This window comes from Zootoca vivipara, chromosome Z1 (genome assembly GCF_965207765.1).
Source record: "Zootoca vivipara chromosome Z1, rZooViv2.hap1.1, whole genome shotgun sequence".
Classification (NCBI taxonomy): Eukaryota; Metazoa; Chordata; class Lepidosauria; order Squamata; family Lacertidae; genus Zootoca; species Zootoca vivipara.
The window spans coordinates 28,144,415-28,169,246 of record NC_142583.1 but is presented as its reverse complement, the minus strand read 5'-3'; the positions used below and the strand labels follow the sequence as shown (position 1 = coordinate 28,169,246).

General features: G+C 42.4%; 1 protein-coding gene across 3 annotated transcripts in view; it reads right to left on the bottom strand.

Annotated features, from left to right (window-relative positions):
• GPM6A (glycoprotein M6A) overlaps nucleotides 1-24,832 on the bottom strand; it is a 179,554-nt gene that overhangs the window by 5,628 nt on the left and 149,094 nt on the right. For all 3 annotated transcript variants that reach the window (XM_060278716.2, XM_088659699.1, XM_088659703.1), the window contains 4 exons: nucleotides 22,347-22,503; nucleotides 8,124-8,277; nucleotides 6,307-6,383; nucleotides 284-349 (listed from right to left, as the gene is read on the bottom strand). In XM_060278716.2, coding sequence (XP_060134699.1) covers nucleotides 284-349; nucleotides 6,307-6,383; nucleotides 8,124-8,277; nucleotides 22,347-22,503 — 454 coding nt within the window. The remainder of the gene's footprint in view (nucleotides 1-283; nucleotides 350-6,306; nucleotides 6,384-8,123; nucleotides 8,278-22,346; nucleotides 22,504-24,832) is intronic.

The window sequence follows — 24,832 nt, the reverse complement described above, 5'->3', positions numbered from 1 at the left end:
TGGCAGCAAATTCCACTGTTGAACAGCTCTTACTGTCAGGATGTTCTTCCTAATGTTCAGGTGGAATCTTATTGGATCAAGTTGGGTCAGTCAGGCTTTCATTCTAAGCTACTTCACGGGTTGTTGTGGGGATAAAATGAGGTGGGATATGCTCTTCTCTTTCAAAAAAATGACAGGACATAAAGCTCTTGCAATTACATTTAATATTATTCGATTTAGAGAACAAGCAGCCCTTATATTCATTGTGACTTTTACCACCAAGGGAAAGGTTTCCATATCTTACCATAGCGATGACTGCGGCTCCAGCCCCAGCAAGTGCCACAATAAACAAATGGAATGTCATGTTCAGCTGTAAATAGAACAAGGGAAACAAGTTGCAAATTGAGGATGCTAATAATAATAAAGCCCAGGTTCTGCTGCACTGCCATGCATGGATTAAGCAGCCCAATTTTCATTCATTCATTTTATTTCTGTGCCGCTCCGTAACCATTGCTCTAGGCGTGACTTTCAAATAATACCAATAGTAAGGTCACATTCTGCAAGTACCACTGTGCAAGTACCAGCTCAGTATTTATTTATCTATTAAACATTTTCCTATGTCACCCTATACCTGCCATTCTCTGGGCAACTTTTAAAACAATATAAAACCACAAAGTTGAGAACGATACAATTAAATACCACAGTGTTAAAACATCAGGATAAAACAGAGAGGAGAGCTACAAGATCATAAAAGCAGTAAATAAAGGAGGAAAACCCTATGTAGAAGTTTCAGGAAGACCAGCCACATCAAGACATTAAAAAGGATGTGAGGGTAAAAGGTATTTGCTTGGTGCTAGAAAGGTATTAATGGAGGTGCTACGGTAGGCAGGCCTGGCTGGGGAGAGCATTTCTTAACTGAGAGGCCACTGCTGAGGTGGCTCTTTCTTGCCTGGTCAACCTGCTGTTATCTCAGCTTGTGAGGGAATTTGGAAAAGAGCCTCCATTGATTACCTCAGGGCTCAGGTAGGTACATATGAGAAGAGGTGGTCTTTATTATTGATATTTATAATCCACACTTCATCTTCTAGGATTCCCAGGGCAGTGAACACACATAATAGGACAAGGAGTTTGATCACTGTAATCATATTAAACTGTTTTTTTAAAAAATAAAAAAAATAAAAAAACACCCTGCAGCAGGGTCAAAAATGGCCATTCCCACTCATAGACCTCTTCCAAATGCCTGTTTAATCACTCTGAGCTGCCATTTTCTCCACAGGAAGGAAGCTCCAAGGTCATTCCAAATCATTGAAGAGCTTTAAGGGTCAAAAAAAGCTTTTTGAATTGGGCCTGGAAACAGACTGGGAGCCAGTGAAGGTGATGAAGTATTGGCCTCCAATGCTAATAGCACTCAATGCCAGTTAGTACTCCTGCAGCCATATTCTGTATACAGACTACAGTTTCTTTCTTCTGAGGCAGCACCATGCATTCCATGTTAAAGTAATATAAAGTATTGTCTTGATATTGGTACTCTGAAGAAATTAACTGGAGTTCTATAAATTCATTACCGGTGTAAGTGAACATTTGCATTGCCCCTGAACACCTGTACGAATTATAATAATAATAATAATAATAATAATAATTTATTATTTATACCCCGCCCATCTGGCCGGGTTCCCCCAGCCACTCTGGGCGGCTTCCAACAAAACAGAAATTCTAAAATACAGAAATCCATCAAACATTAAAATACAGAGATCCATCAAACATTAAAAGCTTCCCTAAACAGGGCTGCCTTGAGATGCCTTCTAAAGGTCTGGTAATTGTTGTTCTCTTTGACCTCTAGTGGGAGGGCATTCCACAGGGTGGGAGCCACTACCGAAAAGGCCCTCTGCCTGGTTCCCTGTAACTTGGCTTCTCGTAGTGAGGGAACCGCCAGAAGGCCCTCGGAGCTGGACCTCAGTGTCCGGGCAGAACGATGGGGGTGGAGACGCTCCTTCAGGTATACCGGACCGAGGCCGTTTAGGGCTTTAAAGGTCAACACCAACACTTTGAATTGTGCTCGGAAACGTACTGGGAGCCAATGTAGGTCTTTCAGGACCGGTGTTATGTGGTCTCGGCGGCCGCTCCCAGTCACCAGTCTAGCTGCCGCATTCTGGATTAGTTGTAGTTTCCGGGTCACCTTCAAAGGTAGCCCCACGTAGAGCGCATTGCAGTAGTCCAAGCGGGAGATAACTAGAGCATGCACCACTCTGGAGAGACAGTCAGTGGGCAGGTAGGGACTCAGCCTGCGTACCAGGTGGAGCTGATAAACAGCTGCCTTGGACACAGAGTTGACCTGTGCCTCCATGGACAGCTGTGAGTCTAAAATGACTCCCAGGCTGCGCACCTGGTCTTTCAGGGGCACAGTTACCCCATTCAGGACCAGGGAGTCCTCCACACCCGCCCGCCTCCTGTCCCCCACAAACAATACTTCTGTCTTGTCAGGATTCAATCTCAATCTGTTAGCCGCCATCCATCCTCCAACCGCCTCCAAGCACTCACACAGGACCTTCACTGCCTTCACTGGTTCTGATTTAAAAGAGAGGTAGAGCTGGGTATCATCAGCATACTGATGGACACCCAGCCCAAACCCCCTGATGATCTCTCCCAGCGGCTGCATATAGATGTTAAAAAGCATGGGGGAGAGGACAGAACCCTGAGGCACCCCACAAGTGAGAGCCCAGGGGTCTGAACACTCATCCCCCACCACCACTTTCTGAACACGGCCCAGGAGGAAGGAGCGGAACCACTGCATAACAGTGCCCCCAGCTCCCAAGCCCTCTAGACGGTCCAGAAGGATGTTATGGTCGATGGTGTCAAAAGCCGCTGAGAGATCCAGCAGAACAAGGAAACAGCTCTTACCTTTGTCCCTAGCCCGCCGGAGATCATCGACCAGTGCGACCAAGGCAGTTTCAGTCCCATGATGAGGCCTGAATCCTGACTGGAAGGGATCCAAATGGTCCGCTTCTTCCAGGCGTGCCTGGAGTTGTTCAGCAACCACTCGCTCAATCACCTTGCCCAAGAATGGAAGATTTGAGACTGGGCGATAGTTGGCCATATTGGCCGGATCTAAAGATGGTTTTTTAAGAAGCGGTTTAATAACCGCCTCTTTCAGCGGGTCTGGGAAGGCTCCCTCATGGAGAGAAGCATTTACCAACCCGCGAAGCCCATCGCCCAGCCCTTCCCGGCTAGCTTTTATAAGCCAGGATGGGCAAGGATCAAGGAGACAGGTGGTTGGTTTCACTCGTCCAAGCAGCCTGTCCACATCCTCGGAGGTAACAGATTGAAATTGATCCCACAAAGCTTGACTAGACAGGACTCTAGCACTCCCCCGCCCCGGCCCTGCTCCCACGGTGGAGTCTACCTCTTCCCGATTCTGAGCGACTTTATCTGCAAAAAACTTTGCAAAATCATTGCAGGAGATCATGTGGCCCATACTGGGCCCGGATGGAGCAGGTGGTTCCGCTAAATTGCGAACCACCTGGAAGAGTCTCCTGCTGCTGTTTTCTGCAGATGCGATGGAGACGGTGAAGAAGGTCCTCTTCGCCGTCGCCATTGCCACTTGGTAGGCTCGAAGTTGAGCTCTAGCCCGTGTCCGGTCTGATTCAAAATGAGTTTTCCGCCACCGGCGCTCTAGCCGTCTCAATGACTGTTTCATCACCCTCAGCGCCGGGGAAAACCACGGGGCTGTCCGGGCTCCATGCAATCTGAGAGGGCGCTTCGGAGCCAGACAGTCAATAGCGCTGGTTAACTCCGCATTCCAGCGGGCCACCAGGGAATCAGCTGAAAGGCCATCGACATGGGATAAAACATCCCCTACCACTCTCTGGAAGCCAATTGGATCCATTAAGTAGCGGGGGCGGACCATCCGAATTGGTCCCACCTCCCTGCAGAGGGGAAGGGTTGCGGAGAAGTCCAGTTGCACCAGAAAGTGATCTGACCATGGCACTTCTTTTGTTTCACTTTTACTTAATGTCAGATCACCAACATCCATAGAGGTAAACACCAAGTCCAAGGCATGTCCACGGCTATGAGTTGGGCCAGACTTATTCAGGGACAGCCCCATGGTGGCCATGCTTTCCACGAAGTCCCGAGCGGCTCCTTGTAAGGTCGTGTCGGCATGGATGTTAAAATCCCCTAAGACAACCAAGCTAGGTGTCTCCAGGAGCACATCCGACACGACCTGAAGCAGCTCGGGCAGGGAATCCTTGGTGCAGCGGGGAGGTCGGTACACCAAAAGGAATCCTGTACTGCCCCTATTGCCCAACTTCCAGAACATGCACTCAGAAAACTCCATCTTACCAATAGGACGCCTGGTGCAAACTAATGACTTCCTAAAAATCACTGCAACCCCCCCTCCCCGCCCAGATGGCCTGGGTTGCTGTGCATAAGAGAAACCTGTTGGACAAGCAGCGCCAAGAATGGGCCCATCGGCTTCATCCAACCAGGTCTCTGTCACACATGCCAGGTCAAATCCTCCATCCACAATCAGGTCGTGAATGGCAGTGGTCTTATTCATCATCGACCTGGCATTGCACAGCAGCACCTTCAGGTCATGTGGGTATCCCTTGCTGATTCCAATATCCGTCCGGTCAGGACCAGACCCGGAGGCAGGGATAGTCTTCAGACAACGACTAAGTCTGCCTCCTCAGTAATGACATGGTCTGGTCTTAGCGTAACTCCTCCTCCCACCCGTGACCACTGAGATCGGTTGTCCCAGTGCATCCCCCCCTGTGGAATCTGCCCCAGCCATTTTGCTTGCTGGGACCCCCTCCCGGGCAGCCCTGACCCCTCCCCTTAAAAACAAAATAAAACCTCTGTAAAAAACAGCAAGAACGGAACAAAAGAAAAACACAAAAAACACAATAAAACAATAAAACCAAAAACAATAAAAATTACAATACACCAATATTTAACATATTCCCACACCCAACTAAAAATCCCTCCCACCTACCACCCCAAAGAAAATACCCTCCCACCTACCACCCCAAGAAAATAAAAACATAAAAATTCTTTAAAAAGCATTTTAAAAAGAACTCTGTGCTGTTTTAAGTTCCCCTGGGCAGCACCAGCAGCAGAGCAGCGGCGGCAGTCCTTATGAGGCCCTCCAGGCCCCGCCCTAGACCAGGTGGAAGGAGGCAGGGACAGGGCCTGTGGGCACTCACAGCAGGAGAGAGTCCTGGGCAGCACCCACCACACAAAAAACACAATAAGACAATACTAACCAAGAAACAAAAATCACAGAAATAACAAAATTTAAAAAATTCCCAGACCCAAGTAAATAACCAACCCCCCAACATAATGTGTTTAAAATGATAAAAGGAGAATTTAAAACATTTTTAAAAGAACTCTGCACAGTTCAGAGTCCTCCTGGACAGCAACATAGAATTTTGCAATATAGAATTCTATTGCTCCCCAATTGGTTGGGGACATTTTTGGAGACTGAACCAAACATCTGAAATAGCAGCGAATTGTGTTTTGGCACTAACTGATCAAGACACGGACATGCACAGTCCTTCTCCCCCTCATTTCTGTACCTCCTTTACATTCCCCTCAAAGGGAAAACATAACTTATGTGAGCTGGTCCAAACATATTTACATCTGAACTGGATGGTTTGCTCCTAACCATAGCTGCCAAGTTTTCCCTTTTCTCGCGAGGAAGCCTATTCAGCATAAGAGAAAATCCCTTAAAATAAGGGATAACTTGGCAGCTATGCTCCTAACCCAGAAGTAAGGGAGGGAACTGAAGCAGTTGACTAAGTGGAAGGGGAGGAAATGAGTTTGTAAGTGCCAGGGCTCATTCCCAGCCTTCCACACCATGGAGTGGAGGTTTGGAGGAGTTCCTATGACTATGCACACATACTCTTTCATGGAAGGTTCAGTTTTAATAGATCTTATGAGAAAATATATGTGTACCTGTATGTGTATGAGTTAAGTATATGAATTAGAAAGGTTTGGAGAAGGAGGAGCACAGGGTGGACAGTGTCGACGGGACATTCCCTGCTCATACCCCATATGAATGGAGTCATTTATTCTTCACTGCTACGGTTAGAAATATGTTATACAGTACTTTTATATTAAGAAAAGGAGTGGAAGATGGAGCAATGGTGGTATCTGTGAACCTTAAACTGCTACGGTATATCTGCAGCAGTCTCAAGCAAGTAAACTGGGCTCGTGACAAGAGAGCATTCCAGATTAAAGCATGAAATTATTCCCTTAAAGTGTGAAAGGAGTGGAAGTGTGTGAGCTCCTTCTTTCCACAATGACCAAACTTTTCATACTTTCACTTACCTCAGTAGATTCACACATCCTGATGAAATTTTCAGACATTGTGCAAATCTTCTTTTCTTCTCCAATTGTTACAATTCCTGTAATGGATTAAAGACTCGGTGAGCTGTTGACACACATTTAATGAATTCAGACATGGGCTCAGATTGTTTTTAGGATGAAAGGATAATAAACTAATTGGTAACGCGGAAATATGAGAACAATTCAGAGTCAGTTTGTTCCGGCACCCTTAAATTAGGCGCCCTTGGCCCCTGCAAGCCTAAATACATCATAGGCACACAATATGGGTTTGGAAATGCATTTATTTGTGGTATTTATAGGCCATTCTGTAATGAAGTTGTCAGAATGGCTCACAACAAGGATGCCTTTGCTTGGTATCGTAATCACACCAACCTAAGTACCAGGCCAGCCTCTGGCTTGAGCAGATTCCACAGGTGGACTACTCTTGCTAAAAAGGCTCTGCTTCCCAAAGCCACCCAGCACACCTTGCTTTATGGTCCCGGTCATGAAACATATAAGCACACAGGTCAAAACCAGAACCTCAAACCGGACCTGGACATAGGCTAAGAGCCACTGAAGATGGTGAGGCAGCAGCATGATGTGCTCATATAACACTACTCCTTTAAGAGTCTCTCAGACATAATAAAAACTTACTTGATCTTTGGGGGCTGTTTTCAAAGGCAGTGCCATGTACAACCCATTATAATAGTCTGAACAAAGATAACTGAAGCAAGGCAAGCTCTGACCAGGTAGGGTCATAGCTGGTGCCCCAGCCTATGCTAATAAAATGGCTAAACAATTAACCAGCAATATAAAATAATGCATTAATATCTAAAATATTATAAAACATTATATGAGCTTAGCTTAACCCTGACCACTAAAAGTCAGCGCAGCCAGGCTCAGATGTTGATGCCTCATTAGCGGGAAGCAAGTATTAATAGTTGGGAGGAAGCCACCATGCATGTCTCTCCACATACTAATCAAACTCACCATGTGCTCGCACTTTCTTCTAAAGGATGCACTTGAACTTAAGAAAGAATGTGGACTATATGTATGGCTCAAGCCATTTGGGACTTGGCAAATGAAAAACAGCATTATCAGGAATTATGTCCAGAAGACACCAAGTCAGTACCAAGATGAGAATGAGAAGATGAATAAGTGGGTATCATCAGTAGTGGCCAAACCATCCTGCTTCTTGTCCTTCATGAATGATGCACTAATAACCTCAGCTAATAAAGGGCTCAGCCATATTTGTCTGGCACTCACTAGTTAGAAAGCTTGTGGCCCAATTTGGCTGTAAGACTAAACCATGACTTAGTGTTATGTGTATCAAGCAAGAACAAGCCTTGGATTCATGTACTCCTCCCCTCCTGCCTCTCCACTGCTGTGACCATGGGCAAGACATTAGAAGTTTTAAAACTCTCATTAAACTATGGTTTGTTTGGATGTAAAAAGAAACTGTAGTTTCTTTAAAACCTCAATAAATTTTAATTTTATCCTTGCATAGTAAGAGAAGATAGGGAGCATGCAAGCTCCAGGCTCATTGCTACTAATGCACATAGTGCTACAATTTGGCTTAGCATGAAATCTGAAAAGGGACTATGCGTACAATTTACAAGCTGTCATCATCATGTCCACAAATACGATCTCCTGCACATGCAAGGAAGGCTGACTAAAATGTGTTCATTTTATTCACTGACATTTGTTGACTAGATGTTTGATCTAGTATTTCTAAAAGTGACGCAAGCATTTTAATGAGTTGTGGGGGGGGGGGTTTATAAAAGAAAAAGATAAAACTGATCCACAAGTCATTCACTTACCAAATTGACGGAGGTCCAAGCAGAGGTTTGCCCCTTCCACTAGGGTGGTGTTTTTGCAAATAGTCCACATGTTGAAGTACATGTAAACAGGCAGAGAGGTGAACGCTGTAACACCCAACCAGGCCAGCATGAAGATATATGTCAGCATGATAAACTGTAACAAATAAGAAAAGAGTGAGACAGAAACCTGAAGAATATTTTAGATTATTTTCTTTCCCCAATAAACCTGCCAGTCATAGAACAAGGAAGAAATTTTTTAAAAAATGTTTCTTTGTTTTAATCCCACCTATCTATTTATTTGTAAGTAAAAACTTTCCAATATTGAATTTATCTGATTATAATTCAGATAAGCAAGCTTTTATGGTTCACCATAAAAGGGTCTGCACAAATCACTTCAATATAAATGGATCAGGTGGAATCAAGCTCATAAGCTTTTATAAGAGAAAAACACGACCTGAAGTCAAATGTATCCACAATATAACCTACGCTGGCAGAACGGCAGATAAGCCATGGCCAACACATATATCCTGGCAGAACACCACAGATGTGCTGGCAAAGGGGCTGAAATGGGGTGGCGTAATGGGAAGGATGTGGGCAGCAAAGTGGAGGACAGGATCAATGACCTGCCTCCCACAATGAGGGGGCCCAAGGTCACATGATACGTCTCACCCCTGCCTGGTGCTCTCCCAGCGGCAGCGGGACATGGTGGCCCCGCAATATTGGGGGTGCTTGGCACTCTGCCCACAAATATTGAGGAGGCCGAAGCCCCTTCCACCTCCTATAGTTGACACCCCAGTGGAGGAACACTTCCTATGCTCCTTTGATCCACAGAGATACCTTCCATTGATGGCACCAAGAATTTCCCTCCCAATAATTTCAATGAGAGAGAGGGAGAAATAGCACTGGTGCTAATTCTGCCATGATGGAGCAGATGAAATGGTGGAACTCAGCACCCAATCACAGCATACAGCTGTCATTCACAGAGGGAGTATGACACAGGTTACAGGTTCTCGCTTACCTTGGAAGAGCCACTGCTAGTCAGTGTTGACAAAACTGGGTTAAATGGCCAAATGGTCTCACACAGTACAAGGAAGTTTCCTATGTTCATCATTTGTGCTCAGTCCTCCCTCCATGCACCTCCCCCCCCTCGCCTGCCAAGTTGTGTTTAGCTTCCTCCTCTTCTCTCAGACCTCCACCACCTCCTTCCTACTCCTTGCAATTGTTCCCTTCCTTTACCTTCTTCCCATCATCCCACCCATTGACTCCACCACCAATCATTGCTAACCTTCATTCTGCCTCTTCTCCTTACCGTGCTCCAGCCACAGTGGGCAAAAGAACCCAGGCAGCAGTCATTGCCTTAGATTGGGTGTGGAGAACCCAACTATTTGGATGTTGCTGCCCAGCAAGCATGGCAAATAGCTAGGGGTGATGAGAGTTGTTGTTCAACAACATCTGGAGGGCCAAAGTTCCCCACACCCACTGTAGGCCATAGGGCAGCTACCCTGTAGACATTCCTATTGCCCAATGACTCCCTTCACAGTTTAAAGACCCTTGGCAGGGGGGCGAGGGAAAGACTGAGGTCAGAGCAAGCACATCTTTTCAAATAACAGTTGGCTTCCCACCAGAACTCCCTCTCTGCCTCAGGTTCCAGCTGAAGGAAAGTGGTTTATTTATTATAAAGTTATTCCACAAAATAGAAAAGGATACATAAGAAAAGGAGAGGAGATGGCAATGGAGACATGAATAATTTATTCATTTATATTGTCTAAAATTTGAACATGTGGGATCCACGCAGAGTTGGTTTTCTAATGTTTTCTAATGGATCTAACACAACATGAAATATAATGTGTATGTGTGTGCATGCGTGCCTAATATTTATTGAAGTGCAAAACATCACAATAAACAAACAATACATACACTCATTTCAAGTCTACAAGTTTTACAAAAATAAATAAATGGCAGCATTAATGTTATACGGTCCAGTCAGGAACACCAACTGCAAACTCACTTTGCACTAGCAAATCATTGCAAAGGGATATTTGAGAAGCCGCAGTATGTGTTACATCCTTATGCTGATTAACATATGTAATGAAAGGAAAGCATGTCTCAGAAAATATATCCTCCTGAGTTTCACCACTAGCTGTGGAAAAACCCTCCTTCGCCTCAGCTATCTCCATATGGGCTGCTACTAACAGCATTACAGAAGGGTTTGTATGAACTACATTCTTATTAAATCCCTTGTAAAGAGTGCGTAGAGCTAACACCAAAGGTTGTGTCGGTTGCTGAGGAATATCACAATATGCACTGAGCACATATTAGGCAGGAAGGATTAATTCTGTTTTCTGAAAGGCTGGTGATGCTGGATTTCATTCTACATATTTAGCATTTCAGGGCACTCTGATTCCATGTAGACCCCGCTATGTTTTAATTGACAACCACAGGATTGCAAAATAACAGTCACTTAAAATAATCTGAATTCCTCAACTTTCTTCATCTTAATTTTTTTTATGTAGCACAATATTACTATCATTTGGATTAAGAAAACAAGTATGGCAGCAATCGTATACACCATTACTTGGAAGTGAGTCTCACTCAAATCAATGGGGCTTACTTTTGAGTAGGTATGCATAGCAGTGTGCGGCATAAGAAATATATTGGTGGATGGGATCTTTTAACAAATAAAAGCAAACCCACTTTTTATTTTATTTTATTTTTTAACCCTATTACCTTTTACGTCTTGTCATTTCCCCCCCTTTCTGTTTTATAGCTCTGTGCCTCGCCAACATTACTTAAGCAGATGAGACATCTCTGCCAACCCCAGGCACTCTAACTGAAGAAATTACTTGGAAGCAGAGAGTCATTTAAGAATATCAAATTGTAGGCTAAAAATAAAAGGTTGGTCTTCACTTCTTCTCCGACTAAATGTTTTTGTTTCTGCAACCATTTAAACTAATTCTGGGTGCAATGAAAAGATCCCCAAAGTATAGTTAATTATATATTACTCTGCAATTTGTAAAGACTAAAAACACTCCCATTTTGGTGATCCTTTCAGAGGACTGAAAACAACATGCTTTTACCATGTGATGCCTGTAACATGAGGAAGCAGATGGGTGGTAACATAGGGTTTAATCACATAATGAGAAGCTACCTTCCCATGTCATCCCAGGCACAACACAAGAAGCCCTTATGCTCCCTGTATCCTGCTCTACTATTCTAAACCATGAACTGAAAAATCAACAGTCCTTTAAGGCTCCATTAAAAGCTGCTCTGGTTTTCCAAAAGCTGCTCTGGTTTTCCAGAAGTGGCTTTGTCATGCTGGCCACATGACCTGGAAGCTGTACGCCGGCTCCCTCGGCCAATAATGCGAGATGAGCGCCGCAACCCCAGAGTCGGTCATGACTGGACCTAATGGTCAGGGGTCCCTTTACCTTTTTAAAAGCTATCTAATATTAGAATAAGGTCAGGTACGGCAAAGCAGTAATGGCCTAGTGGCTATTCATGTTACATCCACCATTCATCTTGATCAGCAATAGACTTTGGGCTCTTCCTGATGAACTGATTGTTCAGCATTCATCCTGTTTTAGACTATGTCCTTTTTTATTGAGTATGGAGTCATCCTGATTTGCTTGTGGGGTGTTTACAGGTCTTCCTGTTAATCATTTCTTCACCCCTCACTTTTAAATGCCTTTCCCTGTTGCTTTCCAAAATGAAAAAGGTCCTTTTAAAAATTTGTTGTGTTAGGGTGACAGAGCACTTCAATTGCACAAACCCAAAGTTCTGCTATCTACTTGAATCGTTCCTGCAAATACTGACAGTCTGGAGGCACCCTTTTTTTTGATAGCCCGGCACAGAATGCCAGAGATAATTACAAAGCAAAACAGCAGTTTTAAGCTGCCAACCAGGGATAATCAAAGGATCGTATGGGCCACATTCCCAGCAGTTGAATGCAAGGATTTGTATTCAGACATGGATGTTCAACACATAACTTTAGTCTGAGCAGATGAACCAGCAGCACAGTGCAAGTACCTAGCAGAATGAGCCCTCACATCCTGAGACCTACTTTGAAGAGTGATGTAAAAAGCAGCAAGTTCCTTGGATCAGGACCATGCTGATGCTTTAGGAAAGGGTGGGGTAGCTATAAGGATGATGCGTTAGTGCCTAGCTGATGCTGACGCAAAATGTCACTCTGCTCAGCATCCAGTTCTGTGGCATTTCTTGGTTGGACAGCTACTTTGGAAACCTTTCCAGAGGCTCATGCCCTGACTCTGCTGGACAGCTCCCTGGCCTTGCTGGTAAGACAGAAAGTAGCAGTGGAATTGGGGCAGTCATGTGGGATAGAGCAAGGGGGGAGTGGATGCAAGGGAAGCAACCATGTCACTCCTCTAACATAAAAACTGGCCCCTAGTGTCCTATGTGGGACTAGCAGTCTAGACTCTGTTTGAGGAAAGGGTTAGTTCTATTAAGTATGATTCAACCTTGGTGCCATTTTAGTGCTAGGTAAAGACCTATTTATACTCCAAGACATTTGACACCTATGTTTTATCTCCTGTCTGGTGTTCTGCTGCCTTCTTATCTGTTGCTGTTCCTATTGTCACGGTTGTTTTATGCTGCTTTAGATTATGACAGTTGCATACTTGCATCTGTACATTTATACTCTAAGCCATCTGAGGAAAGGTTTGTGATGGGTACAGCATAAATGGGTTAAATCAATAAACAGAAGGGTTTTTTTATATGCTGGTTACCCAGTGTATGGGGCGCGGGTGGGTTAAACCACAGAGCCTAGGGCTTGCCGATCAGAAGGTCGGTGGTTCGAATCCCCGTGACAGGGTGAGCTCCCGTTGCTCGGTCCCAGCTCCTGCCCACCTAGCAGTTCGAAAGCATGTCAAAGTGAAAGTAGATAAACAGGTACTGCTCCGGTGGGAAGGTAAACGGTGTTTCTGTGCGCTGCTCTGGTTCACCAGAAGTGGCTTAGTCATGCTGGTCACATGACCCGGAAGCTGTACGCCGGCTCCCTCGGCCAGTAAAGCGAGATGAGTGCAGTAAAGCGAGACGTCTGCAGACTAAATTAAGTTGTGATTGTTTATTTCTTCAGAGTTAAAGCAAGCTTATACACACATATCTGGTGGTACATTTCACTGAACTTCAAATGACTTACTTCTGAGTAGACATGAATAGAACTGCATAGATAATGCAAGTCCCATTTTATTTCTAATTTTAGTTTCATGCTTGCTCTGGTATTGAGTCAAAGAAAAATCCCTCTTTTACATGATGACAATTATTATTAGGTCATTATTATTAGAATACCAACTAATACTGCCATGCAAAACATAGTAATAATTAAATATATGAAATTACAGCAATTTCTTCTATTGAATTGACTGAGGCTAAATTTGTTTAATACTGTGTTGAAAGGGAAAGAAAGCTGAAGAAATTTACCAGATTGTATGTCTGAGGATCTAACATAGCCACTGTTTTGGCCAAGCAACATTTTGCCTAGTAATAGAAGTCTTAGGCACTGTAAAGTGCATTATAGTCAACTAATTATGGACAGACACCTCTTGGAGGATATTCATGAAGGAACTGATATTCAGAAGCTTAAGGCCTGCAACAGTGGAGGCAGAACCTAGCAATCATGGCTATTAGCCACTACCAATCCTATCCTCCAAGTCTAAGTGTCTTCTGAGTAGACATTCACAGGATTGTACTGTCAGCCAACCTGTAGTTTTTTTTTTAAAAAAAAGATTTTGTTATGTCTCCTGGGGGGCAGTAGTCTGACTTAGGGGTAGTACACAGCTTTGTCCTCCCACACCTCATTACCTTTTCCCTCCACCCAAAGCACCTGTCACCTGAGGAGGTTGCCTCCCTCTGCCTAATGGTAGGGTTGGCCCTGCAGACGAGTTTGTGCCTATACAGATGCACATTTCAATTTTCAATTAAACCATTATAAATTACAGCAAGATCTAACTACTGCCACCACAACATGAACTGTGTTCCAATTTTACAAGGTATCTCCTTGTGGGCTGTTGTTGTTGTTGTTGTTGTTTTAAAAAGACAATTTCATTTTATTTCTTGTTACACTATGTGTTAAGAACTTGATAGACATTTTGGGGAGGAGGCTGGGTATACACCCAGTGTGCTGGCCTGCTGCCATCCACATTGTTTCACTTCTTCATTCCCAATTGTCTCTTCCCTGTTGGTGACAATGTCAACAGCAGAACTAGCAAAACAGCTAGAACAGGCATATCGATCAGAATAATAGTCACTCAGGGTTTTTCCACTGGTTCTTCTATTCTCCACCTCTTTTTAACTTTAGGCCAGGGATCCTCCAGATGTCAGATGCCAACTCTAGCAAACCTGGCCAACGGTCAGGTTTGATGAGTTACAATCCAACAGCATCTCAAAGGCCACAGGTCCCTAATCCCTGTTTTAGGATTCATTTCCCTTACTCCTTTTCTGTTTGCAAAGATGAAGCATATACAGCAGGGGGTGTGAAGCACCCTGAGTCACAGCTTCTAAATTAGGTCCTTCCTTCTTCTTGAAATGCTCATATATTCCCTTCTGCATTATTAATTGGTGTCAATGTGATTGATTCTTCCAGGTTTACTTTCCTGCCTCCAACTGTTTTTCACGAGGAAGAAAATGAGAACAATGTGTCGAATGCTTTATTAATAATGAAACAATACGTAGTAATTTATCATACTTCAGTAATATTTGTAATTAAATCTATATAGTGAAGCCTATGTGAACATGATATGAAAAAAAAATGTTATGGGGAGAAAAATATATCTGAGACAGTTCAAGTGCCTGCTGCATAATCAATTACAACTTCTGACAGCGTAAGGTTATTGAAAATTGGGTTTCTGTTCTCTTGAATTAGCTATTTAGAACTTGTAAAACTCCAGCCCAAGCATTTGTGTGGGTAGGTCTGCCTACAATGCCACTGCAATGCTGTTTTGTTTTGCGACAAGAGCCTAATTATCAGCACATCCCACAATAAGCATGCATATATTTGACTTAGGGCTCAATCCCAACCCCCTTTGTCCTGGGCTGGGATGGAAGAGGAATGACTCAGTCTAGCTCTCCCAGCCTCTACTTGCAGTGACACCAAATGCAAGGACAAGACACAGCCCACGTCTGCTATATGCACCCAGATCTCTATTTCAAAATGCTGGTGAATAGTCCTTAACGGAGATGTGCAAGGTTGCCACAGCAACAAGAAAAATGGTTACCATGCTCACATGAGAGATGTTGCATTCCACAAAAGGGGCATACAAACTCTCTATCTTGTAATCTCTTGATCCTGTTAAGGTAGAGAGATGCAGACACAGTCCTAGGAAACGGTCACAGGTAAATGAAGTATTGCTTATGGGTAAATTCTCAGCTGAAAAGGAATTAAAAGACTCAGACATGGCAGTCAACAGTCTAATTATCATGATGAACCAGAGGGAAGAATGGAATATTTGGTAATTGAATTAGATCCCTTTAGAAAGGAAATAAATGGAATGGCAAAGAGAGTGCCTACTACGTAGTTGCAATTACTATATACAAGCGGCTGGGCCTGCGATAGTGCAATCTACTTATTATAAAGCTAAGTAGCAATCAAGGTGATGAATAGCCCACTACTAGCATAAAAATAAACCTGCCGGCTGTGAGTGAATGTGTAGAATTATACATCCATCTTATGAACAATGGAGATTCTACTCAAACTGCTAGCAGTGGAGCATTAGGAAGGAAATGTCTGACAGTTGACATCAGAGTCAGCATAACTGTGAAAAGGTAAATCCAAATAAAGTATAGCATAATTCTCTTTGGAAAGTATTCATATTGCATTCTAATTGTTTATGAACACAGCCTGGGCAGTCTTGGAGAAGACACCTTCCCATGAGCTTCCTTAGTTGAAATTCCTGTATCACAGAGGGTTGGGTGTTCCTTCCAGCTCTACAATTCTATAATTCTATGCATAGAGAGTCTACCTTCTCACTACCATTATCACCTTGCTTGCCAAGCAGAAAACCAATGAACAAGCTACCAGTGGTTTCTACTGGGACTGCCAGGTTTTATGAAAATAAATCACTCATTCTTCATTTTCCTCTTACCCCCTTGGAATATTTACTTCTACTTATTCCTTTCATGACATCATTATTATGCATCTTCTCAATCTCCCACCTGTGCTACTAATCACTGTGCCATGTAGGGATAACTAAATGGCACCAGGACAGAGAATAAGTTGAACCAGAAGCTATAGACTGGGGTGGGTAGTGATTTTTGACAGCAGCCCCATTTTTTTATATAGTTCTGCCATTATTCAGTTGGCAACATGCAGTACTTAGACATATGCTCATTTGTAGCAAGCTATGGTGCTTGTTCCAATCCACACATGCAAACACATTACATAAACAGTCCATATAAACAAGATGGATGGATTCAAAGCGTGTCTCTTTTCCTCTGGGAAGAAAAATCTCTTCCAAGAACCATTAAAAACCATTAAGTGAGAATGTGAAAGAGAACATAAGCAGAACTATGGAGAACCAGAACATTATGTAATTGTGTTTACTTCCCAGCCTGCATATGCAAATAATAATGCTGAGGCATGCATTACTAGGATAATGACACGATTTCTGCATCCAACTTAGCTGATTACAAAATCCCTCAAATTCCAGCAGTCAATATCCATTATCACCCATATAAAGTTAAACCAATATGAGCACAACTATGTTAAATATTAAATACATTTCATTCTGTACTCCTAATTTATCTCATATTAAATTTATTGGGCTAGATTGTGGCTTGAGAAAGGATGTTAATTTTGTTCTACACAAATGAACCTGAACCCAAACTCTGTGTCCACAGATATGCTTCTAAACTTTCAGAGGAACAACACTGAAAAACATGTTTGCCCTAGGGTAAGACTTAGCTGGGCTATTTTTCCATCTTTGCTTCCAACACAAATGGTTTGGTTTCTTTTCTCTTCTTTGTATGTCATTTCAGTATAAGAGTGATTTGCATAGGAATGTAAGCCTTCTGTGTATCATTCTTACATGGCAGTCTGACTGGCCTTGTAGACAGTGGGTTCATTTAAATCTCCTGGGATATGGGAAGGGCAATGCAAACATAAATAGCAATAAAGATGCCCAAGTGAGTTGTTGGATCAGCAGATTAACTTGGAGCTGCTTTTTCTAGAGGGCAAGAAAGAGAACTATCAAAGGAGATGGAAGCTGATCAATTATGTGATGAGTAGTAATGCATGACTGTATTAGAAGCCTGTTAAGGTATTCAGTGGTCAGAAAAAGAACCACAATAGATAATAAATGTTGTGGTCCCTTGGAGTGCATACAAAAGTAGACTTAAATCTAGATTCACTACATTGTTTTTCTCTTGCAGCATGAGAGTGGCTTACTCCCATCTTCACAATGTATTGGTGAACAAATTGACTGCTGATTCAGTAGTCTGGCTTGCCCCCGCCCCCATGCTTCAGGCATACAGTGCTGAATGTACATTTTTTTCCAGTTAAATGTACATTTGCCCTCCTTAAAGCAGGGTGGGGGGAACACTGAAAAGCTACCTTAGGGGAGAGGTGTGTTAGTGACAATTTTAGTTTATAATTTATTTTACTTAAACAGTTTATATCCTGCTTATCTAGAATCAGTGCTCTTTTTATAGAAAAGGAGGTGCTGGATCTTAGAGTTCATTGTAGACAGGGCTTTCTTTTTTCTAGCTGGAACTCACCAGAACTCAGTTCTGGCACCTCTCAGGTGGGCACCATTGCCATTATATTAGAACAAGGGAGGTGTTCAAGGAAAGCCCTGTCTACAATAAACTCTAAGCTGTATAAAGAAATACAATACAGAAAGGGTAAAAAAAAATCAGTTAAAACTTTTAAAAAAATCAGACTTGAATTAAAATGCTTGCTGGAATAAAAAGGAAAGAAAGGCTTTAGTATTTGCTGGAAGTTCAATAGGCAGAGGGCTTGTCTGACCTCAACTGCAAGGGATTTGCACAAAATTAGCCCCACCATCTAGACCAGGGGCCCCCAAACTAAGGCCCGGGGGCCAGATGCAGCCCATTCGCCTTCTCAATCCGGCCTGCGGACGTTCCAGGAATCAGCATGTTTTTACATGAGTAGAATGTGTCCTTTTATTTAAAATGCATCTCTGGGTTATTTGTGGGGCATAGGAATTCGTTCATTATTTTTTTCCCAAAATATAGTCTGGCCCCCCACAAGGTCTGAGGGACAGTGGACCAGCCCCCTGCTGAAAAAGTTTGCTGATCCCTGATCTAGACTCATGGCTCCTAGTGGATGTGAGCCATGTATCTAAGACATGGGTGTCACTGATAGTCCCACAAAGACCTCAGTGCTCAAGCAGTGATTTAATGGATTAGGTAGTCCTTGAGGTAACTTGGACCCAAGCTGTTAACAGCCGGACAATCAGGGCTTTTCAGCCTCAGCCACTGCTGTAAAGTCGCAGAACCAGCTTCCTTTGTGCTCGGTCTGCAAGAGAAAGTTCTATGTCTTACAAAATTTTGTGAGTGCACTTCCCCAGGGGGCTTACTGCACAACTTAAGTACACCTGTGCATACCCTTTGCCTTTGCAGAGCCAAAAGTTTTAAATGTTAAGTAGCAAGTATGCGAAGAACAGTTTTATACCCGAACCCCAAAAACCCATTCACAGAATTTAGGAATCAAAGCCACACCCTATGGTATTAGAACTATCTGTTCAACCTCTATCTGGTGTGACAGCCTGGCTAATAATTGAGATTTGCATAGTGCACTTTATCTGAAGAGCACAGGGCTGTTCACAACATTAAAATACAATAAAGGACACAAAATGCATAAACAAACCAATCACCCACAAACACATTTCAAAGAACATAGAATGGCCCGGCTTCCCATTCTGAGCATTTGTAAAGTCTTTTTTCTTCATGTGCATTCTTTTATGTTTAATAAGTTCGAACTTAGAAGCAAGGACCTCATCACAGTCTGAGTATTTTTATTTACCCAGGAAGGCATCAGGCATAACTCTCTGGCCATTCTTGGTGGAGTACAAATTTCCCTACTATAAAATGCAGCGCATTGCATTTGTCCACAATACATTTATGATATTACAGTATGCATAGAGAAGGCATTGAAAATATTAGTGCATATGAACAAAGGACACTTCTGCGAGTGCAAAGCTTGTTGTTGTTGTTGTTGTTGTTGTTGTTAAACCTTTCACCATGCATAATTTTGGGGTGCATACATAATATTTTAAAATAAATACAGTAATATATGAATACCATGCATCAAATACATCTTTGTAGTTATTCCCATCTTTGTTTTTATTTCCTGTTCATAGTTGTTCTGTCTTTTCGCACCTTCCCATTCTGGGAACGTTATGTATATTATCAAAAATTACTCAACAGATACAGTTACTGAAGAGTTTAATTCCATTGTAGAAGTAGGTGTTCCGAATAATTTGTCCAAGCAGTTTTCAAATACAGGTCCAAGACCTCTCTTAAAATGATTACTTTTCATTGTTGTACTGAATCCAAAAGGAAAACCATCCAGTATTGAAATACAAGCCATTTCTGCTTCTATTCATCAAACTGTTGGTTAATATCCCTTAAGCACCACAAAAATAGTACTAAAGGGTACCAGCTTATCATGTTAAATTGATGTGAATACCTCAAAGGAAGATTTATGTGGCTGATAGAAAGCTATTCTACAGAGCGAGATTGAAATCTTATTAATGATTAAAAATTTCTGCAAGCATATGTGCAAAAATATAATAAATAACTTAGCAGTAACGGCAAAGCAACTGCGAGAATGAGAATGTTACACAGTCATTGTCATTTTGGAAACATCAATCACAAGAAGATGGTCAGTTACCAGCAGAGAAATCCAAAGTGTTTACTTTGCAAACTGTTCCTGGACTAATCACAATGAGTTATGTACTGTGAAAAGTATGCTAATAAACAACAGCAGAATCCTGAACTCCTTGAAGGAGTGCTGATAAAAATATTTATTTGTTTTATAGTTATTAATTTATGAAATTTATATTCCAACCTTCATGAGATGACCTCTGGGTGTGTAGCAATATATAAACCTAAAGCATAAAACACCATATACAATTCAATCTAGTATTTCAATCAAACAACCCATCTGTCAAAATAAATAATGCACAGACAAATATCTCAAAACTCAAAGGAAGAAGAAGGGTTTCAGCTGGCACTAAAAGATGGAAAGTGCTGGCACCAGTCAAACTTCAGTGGGGAGGTTGTTCCACAACCAGGGTGTCATTGTCAAGAAGGCCCCCCTGTGAGCCGCAGATCATGAACCTCTCTCTTTAATGGTTTTATCGCCAGTGCCTCTGGCTGATCCCAGATTCCAGACAGGCCATATGCTTTCAAGCATCTTTCTGTGTCCCTGGGCCTCAGCAACTAAAGCAGATCCAAACCTAGCCTAGATAGTGTTCTAGATACATCCACCAGATCTGTAATAACTGTGATGTCAAGGTTGGCCTTCAAGAGACTTTGCCTTCAACGTGACTTACAAACTTGACACAGCAGTTGGATTCTAGGTTACTTCCCTTTATAGGGAGATTCCACAAGGCGTGATTGTGTGCTCCTACTTGTGCTTGGTCATTTACGTTATACAGGCACACCTCATTTTATTGTGCTTGGGAGATGAAGCTACAGGAGCAGCGACTCCTGCTGCTCCTTATCAAAATACAGATGTAGCCACAGACAGCCCAGCTGCTTCCAGGGGAAAGAAGCCCCCACTGCCCCTCTTCTGGCCATGGGATTGGAAATGGCTAGAGATGAAGCCAGGGTTTTCCACCCCTGCAACCAGAGGGGCCTGAGGATGGGCTAAGCAGGCTTTCTCAGGGTGGACCATTGAGCTTCCCTCCGCCTTTTCTGTGGGAGTTTGAGGCAGGCCATTTTGTGAGAGTCATACACAAAATGGCAAAGGGAACTGGCTTGGCTGCTGCTTCTCCTCTGCTCCTTCCTCCCCACCATCTCTCTTCCTCTTTGTAAGCCTCCCTATTTATTCCCTGAGACACAACAAGATTGATATTAGGCCAATTAATAACCTCTAAGTGTTATTAAGTGAAATGAAGAGTCAAGGGAAGACCCTTTATCAACCCAAAGATTATGACTCGCTGAAGGCTCAGTTAAAGCGAGCGGTCATTACCCCCATTCGTAAGTCAAAAAATTCAGTTGTCGAGTCGTTCGAGGTACCACTGTACTTTGGATTACCAATTGTTACCCAGCTATGAAATTCATCTGCATTAAACCTACCAAGGCAACTGAGGAGTATATCAACTTACTTCCTACGAAAGTCAGTTTAATATTAGGCATTAGCATCTGTGTTTAATAACCACATTTCTTTTCATATACAGAAAGATGTGTGCACAAACGGATTAGACAGATTGAGATACTTATTTTCTCAGATAGCACAAGAAACACTTCTCTGTGTACAACTATTCTTTCATTCTAGCTTCTTTTATTTAACCGCATTGCACCCTCTGATGAAGTTTAATAGTCTGACGCTTTGAATTCCTATTAACCAGAATTATTTTATTTTTATAATAGCACAAGTGAATGGGGGTGGTGGGAATCTCAAGTGTGCACTGAGCTTATTTTCTCTCTGCATGATTCAGTTTTCCATGGAGGTAGGCTTTGAACATTTCAAGATGTGCATGCTTAGTCAAATGCAACTGCAAGACAGACTGTGAATCATTCCTTTGGGAGCTCCCCTTCTGACATCACCATTGAAGAACAAAAACTGGAAGGCTTCTTATAATGTCCAAAGCCGATCTCACAGAAAGGGGCATATCGAAGGCAGATGTACCATAATTAGTTTTAGAAGCACATCTCTGCACACCCTTGATCCACCGAAAGGGCCTATTGTGTCTTGATACAATCATACGACATACAAGTAATTGCTTCTATAAGACGCTGTAACTCCTGAAGTACATTTACAGCTCTGATTTTTAAAACATCTATGAGAATTTGGGCTGTAAATCACTCTCCTGGTGGAAAACCTTTATCATATTTCAGAATATTAAGCTTGAGTTTTGGGTGGAATCCTTAAATATAAGAAGATGATGTGTTCTGCTCCACATACATACCTAGAGACACACTTTCTAGTCCACTGAGTTTGCTAACTTAGTAAAGATTAATTAAAATACTCTGATGCAACTGAAATTAGCATGAGTAATCAAGGCTGTCATATTAACATACCCAAGCACTGACACATCTGCCGCAGGTGGTGATTTTGAAATCCCCATAGAGATCCTTGATGGCACCAGTTGTAAAGAATCCTTCCACCATCAGCAAAATGCCATAGACAAAGAAGGCAGCTGCTACCCCGTAGATCACATATTTGAAGATGTCAATCCTGTAATTAAAAGGTATCTGTGTTACTTAATGTTTGAATGATGATTCTTTTTAAAAAAAGAAAGATTCCTTTTTCTCCACATGCAGTATACATTAATAATAACTACGTTGTTTCTATATTTTGACATCAATCTTAGGACCAGCGATATGTTAAGGCAGGGGTAGGCAACCTAAGGCCCGGGGGCTGGATGCGGCCCAATCGCCTTCTAAATCCGGCCCGTGGATGGTCTGGGAATCAGTGTGTTTTTACATGAGTAGAATGTGTGCTTTTATTTAAATGCATCTCTGGGTTATTTGTGGGGCATAGAAATTTGTTCACCCCCCCAAAAAAAAATATAGTCCAGCCCACCACATGTTCTGAGGGACAGTGGACTAGCCCATGGCTGAAAAAGGTTGCTGACCCCTGTGTTTAGGCAAGAAATACAGACTCCTTTCATTGAAAATAAACTGAGCATTTCACACTGATGGATGCAATTCTGCTCTGCAAAAGCAAAGGATTCCCAATGCCCACAATGACATTTACAAGATGGGAAACACCTTCCATTGCTAAAATATCTACGCCTAGCAGAGGCACAATGCACGTGACACATTCACACAGCTGAGCATAAGGTTGTCACAGTCAGAGTGACGTGGAGGAGTGGGAAGGCAGATTATCAGTTCTTGCGGAAGTGTTAGGATTGTGCAACCAAGGCCATTTCCAAATAAATTATTTGCTGTTAGCGATTATACAGTATAATTGTTACACAATTCTTAATTTTCTCTCTTTCCACTCTCATTGGTAGTCTTTACCCTCAATTTTTTAAAAAATAGTAATTTGGAAACTGCAAGTCAATGCAACGTGTATATACAGATGGGTGGGGTATAAATACATTATTATTATTATTATTATGATTACATTGCTATTAGGAGGTATTTATCAATAGCCCAGATGAAGGTTGCAGACAAAGGTTCCTCAAAAAGATTTTTTTTATCATATCTTAACTAATTAAAGGAATGTAAATTCATTATTCATAAAATGTCAGTATCCCACACCTTCTACTACAGTCAACGAAGTTTTTCCAGATTATCAAAAATGTATCTTGTCTACCTGCTTTCTTTCCATTTAAGAATGCATGCAAGTTTAGCCATAGCTGCAAACTCCCACACCTTGTCATCAATCTATTATTTTAATATTTGGTGTCATTAATATTCTCTGTTTCATTCGGAAGGGTATTCTAGCAGCAGCTAGAAGTGTGTCTGGGTACACATGGTGAATATGTGCATGGAAATCTGGGTACATGCATACTACATGCATACCACCCCACATCTCTCACATTATGGCAATCAGGGACATGATGCTGATCCTTCGCTTCGTATACATGTTACAGTATACAGTACTCCAAAGAAGCCAGAAACGCTTCTATAATTAAAGCTGAGTTTCACACAGCCGACATTAATCCTGAATTGATGCAATAAAAGTCTGTTCTCAATTTTGTTCATATATATATGGTCTTAAATATGAATCCTCACTGGAAGGACAGATCGTGAAGCTGAGGCTCCAATACTTTGGCAACCTCATGAGAAGAGAAGACTCCTTGGAAAAGACCCTGATGCTGGGAAAGATTGAGGGCACTAGGAGAAGGGGATGACAGAGGATGAGGTGGTTGGACAGTGTTCTCGAAGCTACGAACATGAGTTTGACCAAACTGCGGGAGGCAGTGGAAGACAGGAGTGCCTGGCGTGCTACGGTCCATGGGGTCACGAAGAGTCAGACACGACCAAACGACTAAACAACAACAAATATGAATCAAGAGGTCAGGTAATATCACATGGTTTGAAGAAGATGTCACTGCCATCTGGCTGCAGCCATTCCATCAGGCTGCAGAAGAGGAATGAATAAAAGGGATGTGGGGCTGCTTTCTCTTTTCTCAAGTTTAAACATTTAAGGCAGCTGTGGAATCTTAGAGGGAGCATATGATCACATCAGTGCTCAGCCACTTCCAGTTTTGCTATGCTGGATTAAAGGCTGAAGGAATCCTGAATCTATTGTATGGTGTAGACTTACATTGTTGTGCTTTATGGGTGCTGAAAAATTAAAAACCAGACAGCATGAAATTAGAAAGTTTCCTATGAAAGCTGCATTATGGTGATTGAGAACATACCATATTCTAAACAGGGAAACAGATGCTTTGTCAAAGAAAATGCATACAACCTTACCCAGCCACCCATTACAAAATTCTAATTGTTAAGAGGAAACAATAACACTCCTGAAGTGTCATAGGCTCCTATACCGTGATGTGCAAGAAAGAGATGGCAAATATTGAACAAGAGAGGTACTAAACAAAGTTTTC